The sequence below is a fragment of the Alligator mississippiensis genome, chromosome 13 (genome assembly GCF_030867095.1).
Source record: "Alligator mississippiensis isolate rAllMis1 chromosome 13, rAllMis1, whole genome shotgun sequence".
Taxonomy (NCBI): Eukaryota; Metazoa; Chordata; order Crocodylia; family Alligatoridae; genus Alligator; species Alligator mississippiensis.
The window spans coordinates 40,429,877-40,454,209 of NC_081836.1; the positions used below are offsets into that span (position 1 = coordinate 40,429,877).

General features: G+C 41.3%; 1 protein-coding gene across 5 annotated transcripts in view; it reads right to left on the bottom strand.

Annotated features, from left to right (window-relative positions):
- The window catches only part of MRTFB (myocardin related transcription factor B), a 158,060-nt gene that overhangs the window by 63,870 nt on the left and 69,857 nt on the right, over positions 1–24,333 (bottom strand). For all 5 annotated transcript variants that reach the window (XM_019494677.2, XM_059716453.1, XM_019494676.2 and 2 more), the window contains one exon: positions 5,395–5,460. In XM_019494677.2, the coding sequence (XP_019350222.1) occupies positions 5,395–5,460 (66 nt within the window). The remainder of the gene's footprint in view (positions 1–5,394; positions 5,461–24,333) is intronic.

Here is a 24,333-nt window from a genome sequence, read left to right on the forward strand (position 1 = left end):
GGAACAAGATGAAGGATTTGCTGGAAGAGACTGAAGAATAAATAGAGGAGGAGGACAGGAAGCAAAGAAAATGGAAGAAAAGATAAGCTGAAAGCAAGTGGAGGAGTGCTTAAAAACCTTTAAAAGACGGAAATCACCAGGAGCAGATTGACTGCCTGAGGAATTTTATGAGAAGTTTTGGGCATGGGTAGGGACGGATATAGTTCAAGTTTTTGAGGAAATAGCAGAAACAGGAGAGGCAGGGAAAGATTTTACAAGAGACTTTATGATCTTACTCTTCCATTCCTTAATATGGACTATAGGTTAATGGCAAAGACATTGGCTTTGAGGATAAGGAAAAACCTCCAGAAGACAATGCATGGAGACCAAGTATGCGCAGTACCAGGCAGAAGGATCTCCAAAGCAGTCAAAGTGATCAGATACACTGTCCCACGTCCAAGAGCAATCCTAGATTTAGAAAAAGCATATGACAGAGTGGATCATGATTACATATTCAAGGTGCTTGAAAAAATAGGTTCCCAGAGAAATGTATATGTTGGATAAGGCTATTGTATAGAGAAGCAGAAAGTCAAGTCCAAATTAACGGGTGTCTAAGCGGAGCTTTTAAAATCCATAAAAGGGTGAGACAAGGATGCCTCCTGTCACCACTACTTTTTGCATGCAACATGGAATACTTAGCACAAAGAGTAAGAAAAGACAAGGTCATAAGCAGAGTAAAGACACTGGGAGGGGGAGAGGTGAAATGCATATTATACATGGATGATATAAATGTAGTAGATAGACTTTCGATGGAAAGAGTGCTAAAGGTTACATCAGAGTATGGAAAAGCGATGGGGACTATACTAAATAGATTGAAAAGCACCAAAACAGGAGTGGGGAACTGGTGAGACTTGGAGAAGTTGGGCCTTAAAATAAGAGAGAAATCAGAGTAATAGGGATCCCAATGAATGCCGAAGGGAAAGATGGAATGGCAAGGATATGGCAAATACTTTGGTTACTGCTTGGAAGGAAACAGGACACTTGTTTTTAAGGAGTGAACATATGGAAAGGGGGTCTGGGAAAGGGTTTGTTGCTTTTTGAAGCCCACCAGAATAAATCTGTTGTTAGCGTAGGAGATGGTATTATATGGACTCATATCAAAAGGACCTGAGGAAACATTATTAAGGGCTTTATTAGCATGTGTTAAAACTAGTTTATGCAAAGTAAAAGACCTCTGGGTTTTTAACGGGTTGGCCTTCACTGAAAGAAAGTACCTGAAGCTGGGGCTGCATTAACTGAAATACTACATCCATCAGGACAAGGAAGAGATTAGAGAAGAGGAGGGGAAAGGACTGAACACACTTGTTTCACTGAACCAACAGAGAGGACTGATGGGAGAGGTGGAGTTTCAGGTGGTTATTAAGGCAATAGTTTTTCATGAGGTTCTGTATAGAGAAAAACAGTTCTGTAAGGGTATTTGTTGTGGGAAGTTGATGCATGTTCTTTAAGGGTTTAATATATGTAGTTGTATGTTTGTGGATATGCAGTTGTTTTTCTGATGTCAAGTTTTGGGAAAACAAGGATGGCTCAATATGTGAAGCTTTATAAGAGTATGCTGATAAGTGTGTTTTAATAACATTTGTAAATAATAATAATAAAAATGTGTCCATCAGTATATTTGCCCAATATGGGCCATATATTTTATAGTCATGCTCCATGCTGACTGCATTTAATCAACTTTATGGTTGGTTTGCATTACTGAGCACATGATGCTTTTGGCAGCAGTTTAACGGTAGACAATGCATTTAATGGAGTTTCCTTGTATGTGAATATAAGATGCAGGGCGTTTCCCCCCATGCTGATTGGGGGAGAAAAATCTCATCTTCTAATCAAGTAAATATGGTGTTTGTACTTGTATTTTTAAAGTCCAAGCTATTCCTTTTCTTGTTCTAGTAATGTGTGTTGATTTCCAAACAGAAAAGAAGCCTTTTGAGAGCCCATTCCCCAGTGTAAGATTGCAAGAGCAGTTGACAGCTGACTTGTCACTAAGAGATAAGGCATAGGTAGAGATGATAGATAGATCACTACAAAACTGAAAAAATAATGTGGTGAAGCAGGCTAAGGTCTATTAGGTGTCTAAAAGTTTCCAAGATAGAGGTTAGTTTTGAGAAATCATACCGTGAACTGTGACTCCATCAGTGAAGAGTAGACTATTTATAGTAATTTGAACTGAACAATATTAGTCTTTGAAATTTGCTGTTTTTTCTACTCAGGCTTGTAATTTTTGGAATCCAGTCTCCTTCAACTAGACGTTCCCGGTGGCAATGTTAAAAAAGGAGCTAAGGAAAAATTCTCTAAATAAACTAAGATACTGTTAAATGTTGGGACAGCACTGTTAGTTTTAGCTACCTCTGTTCTCAGGTCATTCTGCAGCACTTTTCAGCAGGATGATCACCAAGGACAAGTTCATCTTCTCCCACATACTCCAATTGCTTATGGATATTAAGGTATATCTTAAAAGATAATCAAACCCAGTTTTTTCTATCCTTTATCTGCTCTGATTTTAAATATTTCAAAATTCTGAGGTTTTAATCATAGTAGTTGTACAATCTGAAGAGCAATTCAGTTTTCCACCTCCATATCTTTTTTTTAAAAGCTCTCAGTTAAGTTAGTTATAATCAGGGATCCTGGTTTTCCCTGATAAAAAAATAAATAAATAAAAAATTGCAAATTCTCTGATAACCCCACCAAATTATTAAATTTAAATGCTCCCCCCTGCCCCTCCCTGCCCTGCTGGTGCCCCTCACTCTCCCCCCCCCCACCCGGCATAGCCCCAGTCCTGCCCCTCACTCCCCCCACAATTGGCCCCCACCCCTGCTGGTGCCCCTGGTGCGGGAGGGAAGCAGGGCAGAAGCTCAAGCCCACAGTCTGCCCCACACGTAGATCTGATGGCACGGGTCCCTCCTTCCCACCGGGAGTGAAAGACATGGAGTGCCCAGCCAGCTTCACATAGACCGTGAGCAGTGCTATTGGCCTGACCGGGCTCGGCGCCTCCACTCCAGTTCCACATGCTGCGGGGCGGCCACTCCATGTCTTCCCCCAACACCTCCCCACTTCTTGGGCCCCCAGCCAGCTCCTCACAGGAGCACCCACCCAGCCAGCAGCACATGGAACTGAAGCGGTGCTATCAGCCCTTAAGGGAAGCTGTACATGGAGGCGCTGAGCCCGGTTGGGCCAATAGCGCCGCTCATGGTCTGTGTGTTGCCGGTCGGGCAGGCACTCCATGTCTTTCACCAACACCTCCCCGCTCCCTCAGCCCCCAGCCAGCTCCCCACATCCAGCTTTCCCCCCAGCCAGCTTCCCCTGCAAGCCCCACTTACCTTAAAGGCTCCAGAAGTAAAGTGAGCCTGACCCGAGCCTTGGGACTGAAAGTCTCAGGCCCCTCTCTTCCCCGGGCATGGCTGGGGGTTTCCTGCCCTTTTTGCAATCAGCTCTTGCAGGCTGGAACTCTGCTGGCCTGCAGAGCTCTTTGCAAAAGTGGGAAATATGCTGGTTTTTCTGCTAAAAGGTAAAATCCGTGTTTTTTCTTATAAAAACGGGAAGTCCGTGGTTTTCTCCATTTCCCCATAGGAAACAGAAAACCCAAATCCCTGGTTATAATCAGGGATCCTGGTTTTCTCTGTTTAAAAATCCCCAAACCTCTAATAAAAACCTCAACGTTCTCCAATTTAAAACCCCCAAATCTGTATCGTTCCGCAATTAAAACGAAATGCCATATATACATATACATACCTACATCAGTTGAACACAACATTTTATGGATATATTTACAATTTTAAAACAATTTGGAAGCCTACCAATGCCTCAGTCATTATAATACATTCTAAATACCTCTATATTTTGGGGTTTGATTTTGTTTTTTTTTATCATGGAAAATTAGAGCTCTCCCTGCCCCTTCACTCGCCGGGATGCAGGTCCAGCTGCGGCTGTCCTCCCCTGCTGCACTGTGGCATTGAATAGCCTTGATATGCCGGTGCCCTGCCGCTGCCCATGTCATTGTTCCTCATTCCCAACCCACAGCCCTGCTGGTGCCCCTCACTCCTGACTCACAACCCCTTGGCTCTGTTTGTGCCCCTCACTCTCAACTCACAGAACCCCCACCCCTACAACCCTGCTGATACCCCTCACTCCTGACCCACAGCAATCTGCTGCCCTGCTGGAGAGGACCCCCAGCTGCTAGGGCTACAGGACCCAGTGGCTGCTATAGCCAGAGCGGAGCACGGAGCCTGCCCTCCCCCTCCCTCTCCCCCTGTGGCATTACTGGAGTAGAGCCCCACACAGAGCCCATGGGGGGTGGGACAAGATGCTGGCTGCATGTGACAGGGCTCCCCACCCTGCTGGCCTCCCTCAGGGGACCTCTGTGGCTGAGCAGGCTGGATCTGGCACGGGAGGGCAACAGGGCGGGGAAGCTCAGTGATGCTGCCATTAACACCAAGAGCCCCATCCTAGTTGCACCTGCCTGCTCACCAGCAGCAGCACAACCCCGTGCTGCTACTGCTGCCCCCATTGCCTCCAGGCAGGCAGTGAGCACCTCACCATGGTGGTGCAGCTGTTATGGGGCTCCCACTGGTGGCAGCCCCAAGCTACCTGGCCTTGGCTCCTCTCTCCCATGCCAAGCCCTGCCTGCTGGGCTGTGGAGGCACCCAGGAGGAAGGCAGCAGGGCTGGGAGCCCCATAGGAGGCAGCCTGCATCCTCCCCACCCCATGCACAAATCTGGGAGGCCACATGCCCCCCCTACCCCTACATGGCAGCAGGCAGCCTACCTCCCAACCAGCCCCCTAGACAAGCCATCTGTGGCTCTGTCCTGCACCCCCAGCCACAAATGCCAACCCTGCTTCACTCTATCCCTCACTATGGCTGTCTCAATCTGCCTCCCTGGCATCACTTATGCTGCCCGCCCCCTCACACATAGCCTATGTCCCCTCCCCCTCCAGCAGACTTACCTGCAAGCACCTGGGGGAGCAAGCAAGCAGCTGCTTTCCACAGCTGCCTGGCTGTACTGAACTGCTGTGTTGCTGGCCATGTGCACATGTGCATATGCACATGCGCACATGGCGCCCCCTGCCCCTTGAGTCCCTCTCCCCCCAACCCCAAGCATTCCCTTGCAAGCTGGAACTCTGCCAGTTTGCAACAGGAAACCCATAATTCCCACATTTTTTTCCTTTAAAAGAGAAACTGTGCATTTTTCCACAGTAAATGGAAAACCTGGATGCCTGGTTATATTTTTTCCCAAAGGTATTAAAAGGGTATTGTCAAATGCTAAAATTGTTTGTATTGATTTATTTTAAAATGTTCTTTTTCAATGATTATACACATCTTAAAATAGAATACAAGTTAAATAAAATTAGTCTTACGTGGCATGATGCCCTGGTCTACCAGCTGTTCTCTTGTTCTCCTTTGCTGCAGCCTAAGCTGAAGTACTGGTAAAAGAAAACAGCAATCATTAATTCACATGTAATGATACCATCACCATCACCTACTTAAAACTGCAAGAAAAAAAATTAAATTCAAATTAAGATTTCAAATATTCCACTACTGTAAAAACACTATGGCTATATCTATTCAGCATCACACAGGAAATTGTATAGAATGGGCAGGAGGTTATGTTTTTAAACCTCTGGTATCATTGACAGGAACACAGAGTCCATAACACATCTTTGCACTATATTGTTAGAATGATGTCTGAGATTCATAATTTTATGTACTAATTCACATATATTCAATTTTTTTTTTAGGATTTTTTAAAAGTAGAATTACTACATTCTAAAATGTTTTATATATTCTTTACATAGCATATATTCTGCTTTCCAATTCAAACTCCCCCAAGTCAGATAACATTTTAATGGAGAAATTATGTTATATTTATTTGCCCCAAAATAAAGTCTTGGCACTTACAGAGCACCTTTTAACCTAGTATCTCAAAGTGTTGTACAAAGAACATTCCCACTTTTTAAAAATGGAAAGCTGAAGAGGACACACATTAACTGATTTATCTAGAGTCACCCAACAAGTGACAGTCAGAAATAGACTCTTATCCCCTGCTACTTCCTTGATTAATGGGGAAAGCTTTATCCTGTGACAATGGTTTAATTCAAGCATTCAGAATGTAAGCCCACTCTCTTGTAATTTGCAAGAGATCTTGCTTAACTTTCAGAAGTAAATTTTCTATGATTTTTAAAATTTAAAATTCCAAATAAAATCCAAAGTATTCAACTAGTTAGCATTATTTGTATTACTGCAGCACCAAGGAAAACGATAGTATTAGCATGAAATGTACTGATACAAAACAAGATACAGAGGCTCAAAGTATAATTTGGCCAAAGGAATTTTATTAATAATAATAAAATTGTTTGTGGGTGTTTGTGTTTTTTTAAGTTTCTCCCCAGTCTAAACATATCTAGATTTTTAATTTAAAGGGTAGCAAAGAGTATTGGGATTAAAAACCATGGCTAAGACTTCAATGCTGCAGAATGGACAAGCTTTACAGCATTAAAATCAAATAACTATGGGTGTTCTGTAGCAGTTTTTTAGGTGTCTACACGGTATTTTTGGCATTTACATGCACATGAGGATTCTATTACTCCTCAGTATGACTGCCTATGTGAACACACAGACTGCACCTGTACAGTAAGCTAGGCACTAGCCATTAGGGCTGTGCAAAACTTTGGGAGTGATTTGATTCGGAGATCTGGCCCCTGAATTGAATCAGGGAACCAGTTAAAAGGTCTGAATTGATTCAAAGCTCTCTGAACTGATCTCAGTGACTGCAGCAGGGAGCTGCAGCCGGACTCGGAGCTGGTAAGTACTAGAGGCAGGGGAGGGGGGCATGGCTTCCCCCTCCCCCCCCCCCAAGAGCCTGGAGCTGGGGGAGGCGGGGCAGCCATTGCTGGGCCGGGGGAGTGGGCGGGGGACGGACCTGGCTGATTCGGAGATTCAGCACCAGCCCAGTCTCTGAATCAGATTTGGCTAAATTGGTTTGGGACAGTGATTCAAATCACTGAATCGAATCGCTGTCCCCTGAATCGGCCGAATCCAAAGCAAATACTAGCCACTTCGCACAGGCCTACTAGCCATGTATGTCTGACTATGTGTGCATTGCCCTTATGGACACCTACTGTTTGTTATCTAATCCCTAGAAATATAGGCAGCCCCAGACCCATGATTACTGGGTGTTGCACTCTGGAGAAAGACTCTCCAGTATTTTATTCCCAATACTGGAATGTTAGGGTATTTACTTGGAAAACTGAAGAGCCCCCCCTCAACAAAAGAGGCGAGATTCTAGGCCCCCCTCAACAAAAGAGGGTTTGAACTTGTATTATTCTGACAGCGCAGTGGTCTAACTGCCAAGCCACAGGTCAGGCGTCAGCCAGTCCTTTCTCTGGCACCCCTACTGAAACTGGCAGAAGGCAGGTGGCTCAGTGAGATGGTGGCTGGCCAGGAAAGAAGGGGGCCTTAAGCTGTAGCCTAGAGCCTTACTCCCAATGAGGCACAAACTTCCCCTGCATACTACCATCCATCCTTCCCCCACCCAGTGACTATATTACATACAAGGGGCAGTGGCTCAGATTCAAAAGTAGTGCCTGATATGTGGCTTAGTGGTTAGAGCACTATGCTGAGAAATGACAGATATAGGTTCAAACCATCTCCATCTTCTCAGGCAAATGCCAGAGCTACTCAGCTAGGGTGGCTAAACCATATAAGGGTCCTCCACCACTATTGGGTTTGTTGCTGGGTTACACATCTGGGAACAGAATGGCTGCCTGCATACAAGTAGCAAAAAGACCATGTAGATGACTAAAAAACTGCCACTTGGACAACGAAAGGGAAACAGAATGCCTTAAGAGAGTGCTACAACACTGTACACTGTTTTCAGACAATCCAAAAGAGTAAGCTTTGAGGTTTGGAAATGTTCTCCAATTATCACCAATACCGTGCCTTAAAGAGAAGGCTCTGACTTGGTTGGGGCTTTTGGTTGCTACTGTAATATAAATAAAAAATTAACAGAATTAGTGTTACTGACTTCACAGTGAATAGAAAAATCAACACAAGATACTCATAATTTTGCTGATTAAAAAAATGTCATCTTTGATTTTATGCTATTTCAATTCTTCCAGTGCATAAACCACACAAAAAAAAAAAATAAGGATGGAAGGGACCTCTAGGGGTCATTTACTCCAACCCCCTGCTTGGGGCAGGACCATCCCTATCCAAACCACCCCATACAGGTGCTTGTCTAACCTAGTCCTAAAATTACCCAATCAACCCTGTTGCACAGCTAGTCAGACACCAAAAGCACCCTAATGTGCTAACTGGTAAAGCAGAGGTATAAAGGCAAAATGCTACACAGTCTGTATTAGTCTGACCACAGAGTAAAATTCCTTCATGATCCCAAATGTGGTCATTGCTCTGACCTAATAGGAGGTTCCGCTATCCTGGAACCTCTGGGTTTTAGTCCCAGCCGCCACATAGGCACATCTCAGTAAAAATTCCCAATGCTGCAGCCAACACCCAATGCTTCTGAGTAAGGTAACCCCTCTCCTGCCATCCCCCCCTGGATAGCCATAGGATGGGGAAAAAATATTTCCTGACCCCATGTGGTAACCAGCAAAACTCAGAAACATGGGGAAAACCAAACACCCTCCATTCTGCTCTCCAACATGGGACAGCAAGCATAACTCCACACATCATACCCTCTAAACGGACAGTCAGTACTTCCTTTTTTGCATACACTACATAAATTCTCTCAGCGCCTGTAAATTTCTTTCATAATTAAACTGGTTGTGGAGCTCTGTTTCATTCTCATGCTGCTGAGCATGGTCCTCTTTAATATGCACCTGGTCTAGGCTGCACAGCTCTTGTTATCTCCCAGCAATCTATTGTCTGGTGGGGGAGGTAAAAGGGGCTCCTCAATTTACAACTGTTGCTCTTTACAGAGCACTTCAGACATAGCTACTTTTAGATCACGCCTGATCAATGCTTATTCAACCTTTCTTTGAATACTGCCAATGATGGAGACTCCACCTAAACCATGGTCCATAAGCTAGACAATCTAATAAAATTATGCATCTGAAAATAGAATTAAAATATGATCTAAAAAGAAAAATATTTTGTCAAAAAATATAATGTTGACAATATAGTTCATTTTGGTTATATGAACCAGTGGAACAATTGCTAACATAACATATATTGGTTAGTCTAAATGCAGCTCTTTCCTAGGTTTGGCACCATTGTCAGAAAACAAAAACAAACCACAACAATCAAGAATAACCTTTTTCTAAACTGGACTCTTAAGGTTTTCCCCTGTATGATCAATCTACAACTACCTTTGGTTCCCTCTGCCTCTGAGACATGCTAAAATTTTAACACTCCTGATTGGGGCTGGCAAGCAGTGAATATCTGGCAGTGAATAAAATTTTGTACATCTGTGCAGAATTCTAGTATCTGACTTCACTGCAAATTAAAAGAGTACCTGCCTACTGTATGCTTATATCTGACACCATACTTGTCTAAAAAACTATAGTACCCAATAATTTATTACATTTCTTAAAATACAGCACCTTTATTTTAAGCCCTTACTATATAGAGTTTCTTAGATTTCTCTAGAACTGCTTTTATGAGTAGGAACTGGCAAAACCATGCCTTTGATACCACCAACACTGTGATAATTAGTGTGGAGATTTTCAAAGCTCTTAATAGACAGGTTTGTCAGTACCAGTTTTTCTTGTATAGATGACTGCAGCCTCTCATATTAATTTTAAATGCTTAAAGTACAAGATCCTATTTCACCTGTTACATGCCAAACTGACAGCCAGACATGATTTTTTATTCTATTTCACTTTGTATGAATCCCTGAAAAATCTGTATTTTGTAACGTCTTTATTTTAGCTTTAAAACCAAGTCACAAAAAGTAGCAAAGGGGAGGATATCCCACCCACCCATGTTTGGCAAGAATGGTTTTTCAAGGATTTGACAAAAATGGAAAAGAATCACACAGAATCGGACAACTCAGACACTCAGAAGGTAGAATTCTTCTGGCCTTGACTTTATATTTAATCCTTAAGATTTTAATCATATTAGAAAAAAATACTGCAGTCTAAATCAAACAACCTAAAGTAAAATAATGCATAAAATCTTTTCACAGTAAAGCATGCCTTGATACTTCATATGATAAAGACTGTGTAAAAATAAAATTACAATGAACTCCCAAGATCTTTCTTGATACTTTATGGATGAATGATTAGGATACACTGTTTCCATTGTACTTCATTAGAAGACAAAACAAACTAAACATTGGCCAGAACATCAAAATGAATGCAATTTCTTCAAAATTAGGCTGAGGACAGAGTTCATTGTTTTCAAAATTAAAAGGGAATCAGCTGGTTTCCTGTTTCATAGTGCAGGAAGGGCGGCATTCTGGCTAGTGGCAGGCTCTCTCTTCTTGCTAATGCATGAGCTCAGGAGTGAGGACATTTAGGTTCCCCGCCAGACTCAAATGCAAACCTGGAACATGAAGGACATTTTCCTTTGTCACCAATGCTTTGAGAAAAATACCTTTCAAACTGAGCTAAATTACACCTGCCCAAGTCATTTTTGAACATAAGAGCAGCCTGTCTACTATAAGAGTTTGGACTGGTACAGCTACAAAGGTACATCTCTCCCCAAGCAAGCAGTTAATATTTGTGAGCAGTTTTCAAGCTCCACAGAGGAAACATGTTCTGCAAATGCAGGATGTTATTGCAGTTATTTAGAACAGGAGGCTTGAATTCTATTTTCAATCCTGTATTAACTCACTGCATGACCTTGGACAAGAAATACTTGTCTTTCTTGTGCCTCTTCTTCCCTCTTTGTAAAGCAGGGATGATAATGCATATCCACATTTGTAAAACTAACATATACAGCTGGGAAGTACTACATAGAAGGGGGCGGTGATAAGTAATAGAGAAAATTGTTTTATACTTTTGTACTTTAATACTGGTAATGAATATGACAACTGCAGTTTGGTCTGGTGCGTTTCTCTCGGGGTTTCTCTGTTGCTATACAGTATAAGGGCAGGGACCAGAGAAAGCAAGAGTCAAGAAAATTTTGTGTATGCAGTGCAAAGATATTAAAACATATGACTGAGTTTAAGGCATTCCCATAGCAACATAAAAAACATACTTCATGTAATGGAATATACTGTGGAGTTGCAATATCTTGTAATTTATTAATAAGGGAATTAATGGTAACTATGGAAATATTTTTCTAACTGTAGTCACACTTGGATTTAATTTGGACTTTTTCTTAATTTTACTCCAAGAAATTACAGAAATTAGTCTTCCGTGCTTGAATCTGACAGCAGTGCTTTATATTTTATAATGTTTCCTTGGCATCCCAGGTCTTGCTAATTTAATTACTGAATTACAGAGTTAGTTATTAAATTACATTTAAAACAAGACTTGTTGGCTAAAACAAGATACAGTAATGATTACTACCCTGTAAAACTACTCTGTACTTCCTGACCTGATTTAAAATTGTGAATGCCAAAAACCTTAAAGGATTAAATCCGAGTCACCTCAAAGGTTTAAATGGTTTGATCACTGGTTGGACCAGATGATCTCTTGAGGCCTCTTGATCTACGTCACCATTTCACAAGAGACAACCAGGAGCCCAGATTAATGTGGCAAGGGTATTAACTTTTAATTTGACAGCGGCTTGCAAAGCACTTAGTCTGTGTGTCTACTTGCTTTATCAAGAATGCTTGTATATTCATTAATAAATCTGCAGCCACAAGGCATGTTAATAAGCATGGAAAGCTCTCCAAAAACAGAAAATTAAACTACCTTAATTAAGTTCATGACTGCTGCAGATATATAGATTAAACAAAGTACGATTGATTACATGAAATAAAAATCAAGTGTTGTGAATCACATTTAAATGCTCTTTGCTCTTCCTTAAAGGAGAAATACAGATAGATTAATTAAGCTGTATAAATATAAAAATAGTGCAAAATCATTATACATAGAAACACAAGACAAATTAAAAAGAAAAAAAAAAAACTTTCTGGGATATCCTTGCACAGAACTGAATTTGTTCACAAAGAAGGGCTGAACTTTGAATTCTAAAACAATTTCTGTTACTTTTCACAGCATCATTCACGTAAAAGAAACTATATTAAGGCACCCTAAGATATAAATGAATTTGCCTATTCAGTCTGAGGGCAGGGTGTGTGTGTGGTCTACCTTCTGGAGTGCAGGGCATCACCTTAAAGACTACCTGGCTCTGAGAGACATGAGCTTTCACAGCATCAGACAAAGGTTATTACGTATGAAAGCTCATGCCTCTCTGAAACAAGTGTCACCTTGCCTTGCCTTCTGCAATGCACTCAAAAGGTTAGACTCCTCAAATTTATAAGGTAAATTTAAAAACCCTGAACCAAAACCTGTGAATGTGCCCCACTTGGAACTCCAGCTGAAGCTGCAACATTGGAACAGGTGGCCTAACTAGTGACATGTGTTATCAATGCTCTATATCAGGGATGCCAAACTCACTTTGTTCTCCTGGCCAGATATGCACTGCACGGCTGGATCCAGATCTGGTGACAGCAGAGAAGGTGGCTGTGTTGGCAGACCTGTCACTTGCCCCCTTGCTGTTGAAGGCTGGTCCCAACATGGCTCCACAGCCCTGAATTCTGTGGCAGGCCCTGACCCTGCTTGCCCCACTCGAATTCCCCAGGCCCACTGGAGGAAATGGATCAGTGGGCCTCCCTGACATACCCTGCTCTGTCCGATACTTTTGACTTCTTCATAAGGCTTACCCAAAGACCATTAAAGTCAATGGAAGTTTTCCAAATGACTTCAGTGGACTTTAGATCCCTTTTATTTTGTTTTGTCATTCCTTACAAAATAGTTTACTTAATGGCACCTTTGTGTGAAGAGCGTTTGCAAAGTATAGGTAACTTCATAAAGCCAAAGATCCCAATCTTGCTTGAGCTCTGTGCAACCACAAGCATCACATATGTTCATTGCATCAATGGGATCCAAGAACAAAAACATCAAGAGTCCTGACAGATGCTGAAGTGACATAATGACTGGTTCTCCATTTGAAATTTTGTTCATTTGGAATAAGTGAAGTTTATCAGAATCCAACCATAACAACACTGTAAATGTCAGTGTACCAACTATTCTAAAAATGAAAGCAGCTTTTAATTAAAGTAGATGTCCAGCTGTACATCTAATTTTCACTAACTACTTGTGAAAGCCCCACTACTGTGTATTTCTTGAGTATTAATTTGTACAGCAAGTGTAAAAAATGTTAATTTCAAAGTTTTATATTAATCATGTGATTTAAACATAATAACATGAGGCTTTAATACTTGGGGAAACATGGTGGATTTCCTATGACAAAGCACAGAAGCATCCACTAACTAGTGGCTAGGAATTAAATTATTACCCAAAGATTAAAATGGACAATCCCTTTAAAAATCATGAGTGTCATTTTAATCCAGATCACACAGAACTTCAGACAGTATCACATGTTGTTTAGAAATGGCATTTCAAGATTCCCTCAGTGCAAAGTCTTCTTCTCCAGAGAGATTCACTGGGTCAAAACTGAACAAACAATCTGGCTTTCCTTTTTCCCTTTCTCAAACCAATGCTTTTTGATGTTGCCTGTAAATAGTAAAAGCAGGTACAATTCTTGCTCAGAACAGCAAACAAACAGGCACAATGCATTTAGCTCAGATTTACCGCACACCTGCATTTGGCTTTACTGGGAACTGCAAACACAACGAAATAGAAGTCTTAGGAGAGACTTATATATACACCTGGTCTTAGCTGTTCCTATGGCATCCGTTCAGAGGCTTCTCTGCCCTAGATCCCAATTCCCTATGCCAAAAAGGCTATTCTACATCATTATGTCCTGTGTAGAGTTATTATACCATGTGTGACACAGTAAGCAGGACACAGCATATCTGTACAAGCGCCGTGGATCAGCAGGGGATGCTGTTACCATTATAACAGGCATAGGAAATTCTATCAGTCAATGGGATACTTCCACCAGGAGATAAGAAGACATAATTTGTGATATTTCGATTTTTATTACCCCTTTTTGTCTTGTCATTTGTATCTACTGAGGCTCATGAGTAAAGAGTTCATTAGCTTAGGAAACGAAAAGCAAGGCATAGAGAAGCTGAAGTCTGTAGGAGACAGAATTAATTTGATAACAGCATTTTCTACTTACAAGCTATAATACTTTTCTTTCTGTTAAAATAAGTAAAAACCTTTGGACCACTGTGGGTTCAGCTAAGACTATTTTTGCCTGAAAATGCCATTTTGGTGATGCTCTGATAAAAACAGGGTGAAAGTTAAATCCAACTCATGCACTTATCTCTACACTATACATTCTCTATATAATTTGTCATGGATGGCAATCTCTGAAAGATCCGTCTCCTTCCCAAATTTAAATAGAAGCCCATATTAGAATTTGTGTACGTGGGAAATTTAGACAACTTCTACTCCTATTTCAAATGAGTGCTTCAGTTTTTCACCTTGTTACATGGTAATTACTGTAAAATTTTAAGAAAAAAAGATCGACTGTAGGCTGCAACTTGGCATACAAGGTCTTGGTGCAGCCAAAAATAGCTTTACCATAATTTTATTAATTTGGCTGATAAGCTACATGAATGGTACAGAAGTTTAATGGTATTGGATATTTTCTTTCTGCCCTTGTATATCTTAACTTACAAGCACAATTAAGTGAAAGAGTTTACTGTATTTTCTTGCATACAGCATGCCCCCAAATAAAATACACACCTTGTTTGTGAAGGGGAGAATAAAGAAAAAAAGATCTTTCCTTGACAGCCTCTCCCAAGGAGGGACAGGGGTCAGGTAGAAAAAAGGAAAGTTTTCACAGCCAGCAGCTAGACAGCCCTGCATGTAGTACACTCAGCTTCACTTTTGCTTTCCCTGGCAGATGCTATATGGCAGAAACAATGAGGATTGACAGACGTGCAGCTATGAGTTAGCCTTTTCAGAAAGCCATTCCAGAAAGCGCCATGAGTTAGAGCAACCTCCCCAACCCAACAGACACTTGCTGGCATTTCAGGATGAGGCAGGGGGCTCCAATTCACCTGCCCCGCTCCAGCACAGGCTGGGCAAACCCATCAGGAGTTCTGTCCCCTCCTGTCTCCCCCTTCCTGTCCTGCAGACAGCACTGGTAGCAGGGCTTAGCTTCGTCTGCTGAGCCCCAGTCAAGTGCAGGAACAGAGAGAAGTTAATGAAGGCATTCCACTTCGAAGTGCCTTCATCTGAACGCTCATTACATAAAGGCTAATTTGTCATGTGATCAGGCAGTACTCTGCAGCTGTGCACTTCTGTCAGGGCATGGCTGTACAGCACTTTCAGGGGGTCGACCGTGTGGCAAATGTCACTTCTGTCAGCACCCCTTAGTTACCATATTTCCTTGATTATAATGCACACCCCAAGTTTCAGCAGATGAATTTTGAGGTGTGCGGGGGTTGGGGGGAGGTGCATGCTGTATATGAGAAAATACAGTATTTGTTCATTACAGGGTAAAACTGTTCTTTCCCCAGTCCAGGCACAGAAGTGACTCTCTCCTTCCACCTTCCTCCACCTGTATGATGCTCTGCAGAGTGAAGATTGAGGGCGGGGAAAAGAAGTGTTCAGTCTTATGCTGACCAGTAGAAGGACAAACATGGTCAGCCAGGGAGATTATTTGGAAAAAAGGTAGCACTGCTGGAGAGTTTATTGATCATGTATCGATGCCATTTCTGGGGAGGCAACAGCAGCAACTATTAACTAGACATTAAACTTCTGAAAGTTACTACTGTGCACTCTCAAGGAAGATGTTACATATGAAAGAATGCATTTTAAATGCCAGAGCAAGGAGCAAAATTAAGTCAATCCCAATTATAAATTCAAAAGTAAATTGTACTATCAGTGCTTCATGATGGCATCCTTTCATTTAGGCAGGACATTTCTGAAGCTATGCTAAAGCTTAGGTCTGTGGAAGCAGGTATCCACAAAAAGATGAACAGACCAGGCCAAAAATACTGCATGAAGCCTGCTAAATTAGTGGAAAGGTAGTAAGCCAGAATTATCTTTTATGAAAAGAAGAGGCATCTTGGAGCACAATTTCAAGGCAATTCTGAAACACCATCATTTTCTTTTAACATTTAAAAACGTTAGTCTAATGTAACGAATGGAAGACAAACTGATAATATAACAGGGCATTAATTTAATCTAACTCGAGATAAATGGAGTATTATATACAATTAACAGCTTTAATTGTTTTAGTCTCAACTTTTACAAATACAATATACTGTACTTGGCAAATGCACAGTAAGATAATTTATTTAAAAATGCAAATGCTACAGAAGTACAAACATTTCCCATACCTTACGTGAGGACTATCACAAACTATACAGAATATACATGGGTATGGGGGTATAGGTCTTTTTATTTTTTTTGAGGGAGGTGCATGGTATATTCTTGTATTGCTCTCATACTCTTCCCATCACCTGAAAAACCTGTTCAATTTCAATTTTTAATAGCACATTTCTGTGGGGGCAAAAGAAAAAAAAGGAAATAACACATATAACAAACATTAAAGTCTGCTGATAAAAGCAAAACAAAATGACCTCTTTAAGAATCTTAAGAAGAAATATCTATTACCTTAAACATGCATTAAAAATGGCTTGCCTGAAGGTCACTGAACTGATCCGCTTCCTCTGAAAGAGTTTTTGTGCCAAAGCCTTAATGCCAAAGTGATATGTTAAATCTGCTCCCCCCCCTATATGGATAAAATAAAGGGGCAAAATCATGCTATATGACAGTATGCACCATCAGTATCATGTGTCAGGAGAGAACAGCCATTTGAATACTTTAAGATCACTGGAAACACTAGCACCATTAGGATGGATGCTCCAAAAGTGTAACCATCTCCATGTGCCTAAAAGCTTGCAAATAATTTTTTCCCCCAAATATCTAGTTGGTCTAATAAAAGATATCACCTCTACCACAAGTTTTGATTCCTTTAACCATCTACATGAGAGGCTAACAGAATTACCACTAATTGTTGAAAAAGAATTACCAGAAAAACAGGAGGCTAAAACTTCTGAGTGTCCATGTGCCCTAAAAAATACTACCATTCATAATTTCCTTGTAAATCGTTAGAGAAAATTTCCCAATCCAAAAATCACCCTAAAGATTGATTTTCTCTTTGGTAAGCTAAATTACTGGCAAAAATTATCCGAGGCAAGAACTTATTAAGATATCTTTTATTGGACCAACTATGTAGCTCAGATAAAGTCAGATAAGCTTTCAAATGCAAGACATTAAACATGTTTATCCTGGATCAGAATGCTCAGCTAATTGTCATACCAGTAATCCTGGTTTTCTCTGTTTAAAAACTGCAAATTATCCGATTAAAAAAAACACACACACAAATTCTCTGATTAAAACGCCCCCAATGAAATGGGGTGATTAAAATGAAATGCCACTATATATGGATATATGTATGTATCAGTTCATCACAAAGCTTTATTAATACATATATTTACACTTTTAAAGCAATTTGGAAGTCTACCAGTGCCTCAATCACTATAATAAAATTAATTCTAAGTACCTATAAATTTTGGTATTTGATTTTGAGTTTTTTATCATGGAAAATTAGAGCTCTCCCAGCCCCCTTAGCTCACCAGGATGCAGTTCCAGGCTCCTCACTCCCCACCCACAGCTCCCCCACCCTTCCTTGCCCTAGAAGGGCTTGCCCTTCTGGAGGGGGACCCCAGCTGCCAGGGCTATGAAGCCAGGAACCTGGGTCCACAGCTCCCTGTCCCCTGCAGCACTGCCCAAGCCCCGGCTGCTGCTCATGGGAGGCAGTGGCTGCTCCGGGGGCGCAGAGTGCAGAGCCTGGCTCCCTCTCCCCCATGGGTGGCATGACCGGAGTGGAGCCCAGTGGGGGGTGGAGGGATGGATGTGGGCTACCCACTATGGGCTCAGGCTTCCCACCCTGCTGCCACTCCTCAGGGCCTCCCCCACTAGCGGGTGGAACCTGGTGCAGCAGGGCAGAGCGCGGCTGAGCAGGGAAGCTCAGTGCTGCCACTGGGAGCCTTGTGCCATCATGGCAAGGTGCCCCCCACCTGCCCAGCAGCAGCAAGGGGCACAACTCTATGCTGCCACTCCTGTTGCTGCTGGGTGGGCAGGGGGCACTTTCTGAGGGCAGTGTGAGGCTTGCAGCAGCAACGAGCTTCCTTGCCCGGCTCTGATCTTCCCTGCTGCACCAGGTCCTGCCTGCTGGGCTGCAGAGGCCACGGGGGGGAGGCAGAACAAGTTTGAACATCTGCGTGCACTTGTGGTTTCTAGCAGGAGAACGGCAATTCTCCTAGTAGAAATCAAACATCTGTACGTGGCCGATGCTAGCAGCACTGAATTAATTAGGCTGCCTAAAGCAGCCATAAGCAGGATTTACAATATTTGAAAGCATCTTTTTCACAGTATTGCCAAACTAGAGAATAAAGTCATTATTGACTCCAAGATGAACATGAGCCACCAATGCCAGACCGCAGCCAGCAAGGCCAGCCATACCTTGTCATGCATCCAAAGATGCATCTCAAGCCAGTCCAGAGAGGTGATCCTCCCCCTCTATGCGACTTTGGTCAGGCCGCAGTTGGAGTACTGCGTCCAGTACTGGGCGCCGCACTTCAAAAGGGATGTGGCCAGCCTGGAGAGGGTTCAGAGGAGGGCCACCCAGTTGGTGAGAGGGCAGCAGGACAGGCCCTACGAGGAGAGACTGAAGGACCTGAACCTGTTCAGCCTCAGCAAGAGGAGGCTGAAGGGGGACCTGGTGGCTGCCTACAAGCTCATCAGGGGAGATCAACAACAAATAGGCACAGCCCTTTTCTCCCCAGCACCACCTGGGGTGACAAGGAACAATGGTAATAAGCTGATGGAGAATAGGTTTAGGTTAGAGATCAGAAGGCAATATTTTACAGTTAGGGTGGCCAGAATCTGGAACCAACTTCCCAGGGAAGTGGTCCTCACCCGTACCTTGGGCAAATTCAAGAGGAGGTTGGATGATCACCTGTCTGGGGGTCTTGTGAACCCAGCATTCATTCCTGCCTATGGCAGGGGGTCAGGCTAGATGATCTGTTCAGGTCCCTCCTGACCCTAGCTACTATGAAACTATGGAAGTCTAAAAACTACTTCTGACTTGCTTCTGTTCTGAACTGCATTGTTGTTTTTAATTAGTGCATGATGGGACATTTACAAATGTAATGCTTAACTTTCTTATTAAAACCTCTTTGGAAATTTCCTATGGTTTATCTATCCTATTGTTAACCAAAGTATTTAATTTAATGCTTAATTTTTAAAGACAGAGAATATTTATTCCTTGCAATGGGAGTCTCAAGCATTCAAACAGCACAAAAATCAGCAGAGATCTATTGCACTACTAGAGCTATGCTGTTTTTTTACCAGGTGAGAATCCGTTTCACAGAGGTTAACACTCTCATTATTAGCAAATGTGCTAACACTAATAAAGATATTAGGAAGTCTCCCTGTCTGCAGACAGCTGAATAAAGAGGATAGTACATGAAAAGTTATCTGGTAACCAGACATGTACTGGGAAATATATTTCAACCCCCTGGTGAATTTCACAGAATAATTTGATTGCTTTCCCTCTCTTAATAGTTAATATTGTTCAAGATAAGCAACATAAGAAATAGGCCTTCCACTGCAATCGCTGAAGTGCACTGCTATTTCAGTGGCCAGAAGCAAATCATTTACTCAGCAATACACATATTACTTCTTATTTATGGTCTATTAAAATGTGACAAATTAACACTGCTCCAGAAACAAGTCAGATTTTAATTCATGTGGCGTAGAATAAATGAAGAGAAAAGGGATGCATTATTAACATATCTTAGAAAATAAAGCACTATTAAAGTCAAAGAATGTTTATTTGATATATTGTTCATAGGCTGAATCTGTGATTTTTAAGGTATGGAAAGGCTGCTTCCAAGTAGCACTATGTAATCACAAGAACTGGAATGTAAAGAAGCCAAAAATAAATTGATAGCTGCTTTGTAGGAACAGTGTTATCTACATTGATTGACAAGCTTTCATCACTGGTTCTTGTCCTGAATAAAAACAGAACTCATATTCTGCACAGTAATTCTAATGCTACTAATTCCAAGACCTATGAATTTCCGCTAGAACATCCATCGTTTGTCTTGTTAAAAAGTAGGTGCTATGATATGTAGCACCTAAATGACTGTCAAAAGTTTAAACAAACGTGGGTATTTTTCTTATATAATACTGTAAACCTACAAGGAGAGACTGGTTAGACAATATGCACACTTCTTAAAGGGTGTGTAAAATGCAAAAATAACAACACGTGGCAAGATAAATCTCAACTGTCCCCTGATTATTTCTCTAAAAGGTAAAAACACTGTAGATAAATCGCTGTTTAGTGATTATCCATAAAAATGTAGGTGATATTTAGAAAATGGTATTTCCAGCATTCTGCCTTGGCAATTTGCAAGAGCTCTCCTAGCTGCTGCTCTGGCTGCCATGGAAACAGACAGTGCTCAAGATAGGTAGGTTCCTTTAAACTGCTGTTACACAAAAAGCTCATTTTTCTTTTTGTTAGTTTAAAGTAACTTGTCCTGCTTTTGGTAAGCCAAAGTCTCCCCAGGATGTTTAGCATGAAATATACTACATCAGTATAATGGGCACAGAAAAATTCAGTGGATGGCTCTATCAGTTATAAAAAATAAGACTGATAATTCTTTTAATTGAAAATATCTAGATTACCACAAATTGCAGTTATTTGGCATTATGTCTCTGAAATATTACACAGGCACTATGAACGAGTGAAGTCCTGATACATAAAATAGCAAAGAACACCATCAAGGGCTACGTGAAATGCATAATTAAGTGAACTAAGTGCATGAAGTTTACACTGCCTAATGTAATGGAACTATAGTTTCAAATCCCAGTAAGATCAATTTGATTCCCCCTAATTCAATTACTACCTACAAAGCAAGAACCTGTCTGCCTAGGACAGACTCAAAAGAACCCATTATATTTTTCCTACACAAGGGATTAGGCTGAAATTTTCTTTCTAACACTGGTATGCTGTGCTCTGCAATTGTGACTCTCACCACACGTGCATATGCAATTAAGGTGTATTTATAAAGACTGTAACATACACTGGAATTTAGCAGCAATTTTACAATTGTTTCCAACAAACATCTATTATTTGTGGGTATAAAACTGAAAATGCAAAGGAATTTCAAAATCACAATGTTTTAAATGGCAGCTTCTTTTTCTGGTATTTACTATTCAATATACAGCCTTATAAAGGACTATGGAATATGTTGGTTTTCACCCTGAATTACTCATCCCATATGTTTCCAAAATCACAAATCTGATGATAACATTTTGTTCTTTTGGTTCCCATAGCAGTAGTATGTTCCAGAAAGAGCGAGGCCTTTACAAGTATTTAGCAATCTGCAATCTGGTGGAAGTGCTGGAATGAACTGTATATCACCTTAAAAGATAAAGTTTTTTTGGATTTTGTTCCCACGAATTACAAGGAGTTATACAGGCAGTCTTCGACTTACAATGTTTCGAGTTACAATGATTTGCACTTGCAACGTTTATAAATTGACACTGTTTCAACTTTATGACGTCAGTTTCGACTTTACAACGCTTGATCCTATGCGACGTCATGCCACAGCAGCAAACGAGTTCGCTGCGTCGTTCATCTCCTTGGAAATATCTGTCCAAACTTCCTTGGACACTTTAAGAAGCAGACAAGACTCCAGAAAACCCTGCAGCCAAGACTCCTGAGAAGACTCCAGCCAAGAACCCTTCAAGAAGTCCAGCAAAGTCACCTCAAAGAAGTCCTTCCAAATCAATGATTGCTATTTACAATATAAATACATTAATATAGCTATATTACTCATCTATAATTGATCGAGAACAAAATTCTGGGGTATTTTTGGTGAAAATAGGGTATCAGGCCTTGGTTCAGGAACCAATCCCCTATTTATAACATTGTTTCTTATGAGAAAATTGGTTCCGAGTTACAACGTTTCGACTTAATACACGGTTTTCAGGAACCTATTGTGTCGTAAGTCCAAGGAGTGCCTGTAATTAATATTTTAAAATGGCCTTCAAAATACTACAAAGCTTTAATAATTACATCAGAAACTACAATCTTAATTTGATGCAACTTTGTGATGGAAGTTGTTTGGCAGACAAATGCTTACTGTGGGTAAAAACTTAGTGATTTTTCATGAGTGTTAAAGTAATGTATATTTTTTTTAGAATGATTATATATCTTGCTTAACAGAAAAGGAAGTAGGTGGGGCAACTTAGACTAAGAACTGTATGTAAAATGGATAAGTAATTTAACTTATCCATAGTTAGAAATGTCTGTAGCCTTTCACATACTCATTTCCTGAGCAACAAATTGTTGTGAATATTTTCACATGCAGATTCACAGAAGTTTAGGGATGGAAGGGACCTCATGAGATCATTGAGTCCAAACCGCCCCCCCCCCCCCCCCCCCGGGCAGCAAATATAGTTTCACTAGCTGAAAAGTGCAGTGAACAAATGCAAATTGTAGAAATTTACACTGTTGAGTAATTTGTAGAGCTTACACAATATCTATGTATGGTACAGTAATTCTATAGAAACTCTTCAGAACTCTGGAGAGATATTGTGCAAAGCCCCACAGGATCATGTAAACTGGGATGGGCAAGATATGCCCGCCAAGGGATTCCATCTGCTTCACAGAGGGTCTCTTGGCCTCACTCCACCCAAGAGCAGGGGGCAGCCAGGACAGGTGGGTTGGGGCTGCATGGGCAGGCGACAGGACAGGTGGGTGGGGCTATGACAGGAATTGCAGGCCCAGGTCCCAGGGCAGAGCTGTGATCCGTTTCCCTGCCCATTGCAGGGATGTGCAGGGAGCGGACTGCAGCTGTGCCCTAGGACCTGGCCCCACACTGTCACTACCACGTGATATGGGGCCCAGCTGCCACCTGCCCATCCTGCTCCTGGACTCTCCTCCCTGCTCGCCCACAGCCGCATCCCATCTGCCTGGTTGAGCACACACTGCCCATGGGGGTCCTAGGCCAGTCTCCACAGAGGCCCTGCCTGCTCACTCTGTTTGGTGCCCCAAGCAGTGGATGCAGGGCAGATGGGCCTGGGACCAGATATGATCAATTGCCCTCCCTCTGATAGCTTACCAAATTTAAGTAGTCCTTCAGCCCAAATAATTGCCTACCCTGACAAACTCTTGCAAATTTAACATCAGCAATTCAAGATGTTCTTTGGGAAGCCAACAACACTGTATAAGTAGGTCCAGAAAAAAGTATTCTACTGCACTGAAGGCAGCAAGTAAAAAGCTAGTTTTGAAGGAAAGCTAAAAATAATTTAGCATTTTTTTTTTAATTATTAGAAAATAAAACCCAGAACTATTACTGTAGCACTGAAACACTTAAGTGAAATGCCTAGGAAACAGAACAAGCTGTGTCATATATTATTGCTATGGAACACTTGGTTGCTTGGAAACGAGTAAGAACATTAAATTTAGTCTTTCAAATTTAGATTGCTGGAACCCTTGCAAGAACAAATGTTTTAGATATAAAACCTAGACTTTTGACAATTTTTTCTCAAGCTGTACAACAAGAAAATAGGTAAGGGTTAAAAGGAGAGGAATGAAGAATTAAAAAGTTTAAAAATCTGAAGTATTTTGTGAAATACATTGGTTATATTACCAGAAATTATACTTTCTAATATCTGTTGTATTTCTTTGCTTAATAAGTGGTTGCTATGATTTTTTAAATAACTGTTTTACACTTCTTCAGATAGATTTATGCTCCAGATTAGTTAATGGACTGCACATCATAAGACCTGGACTCAGTTTCTGTGTTTCTGTTACTACCACAATCTTGTTGTGCAACACTTTTGGGCACATTACGTATGATGCAATGCTACAAAGATCATGCCCTTAACTTAGCGAAGAATATAAGCATGTGATTATCTTTAAAGTCAATGGGACTTAGCTGTATGTATATCAGTACTCAACTCCATAAGCACATATCTTGAAAGAAACAGGAACAAAAAACCACCAGCAAGAATATGAATATAACCATCACCTCGCAACACGATTTGCTGAATCAAGGCCTACAAGTTAATCCCATTGCCAGCACTGCCTTTGTCTCAAAGTGCATAAAATTAATTATTTTCATAACCCTCGGCAAGATCAGGCCCTTAAATTTT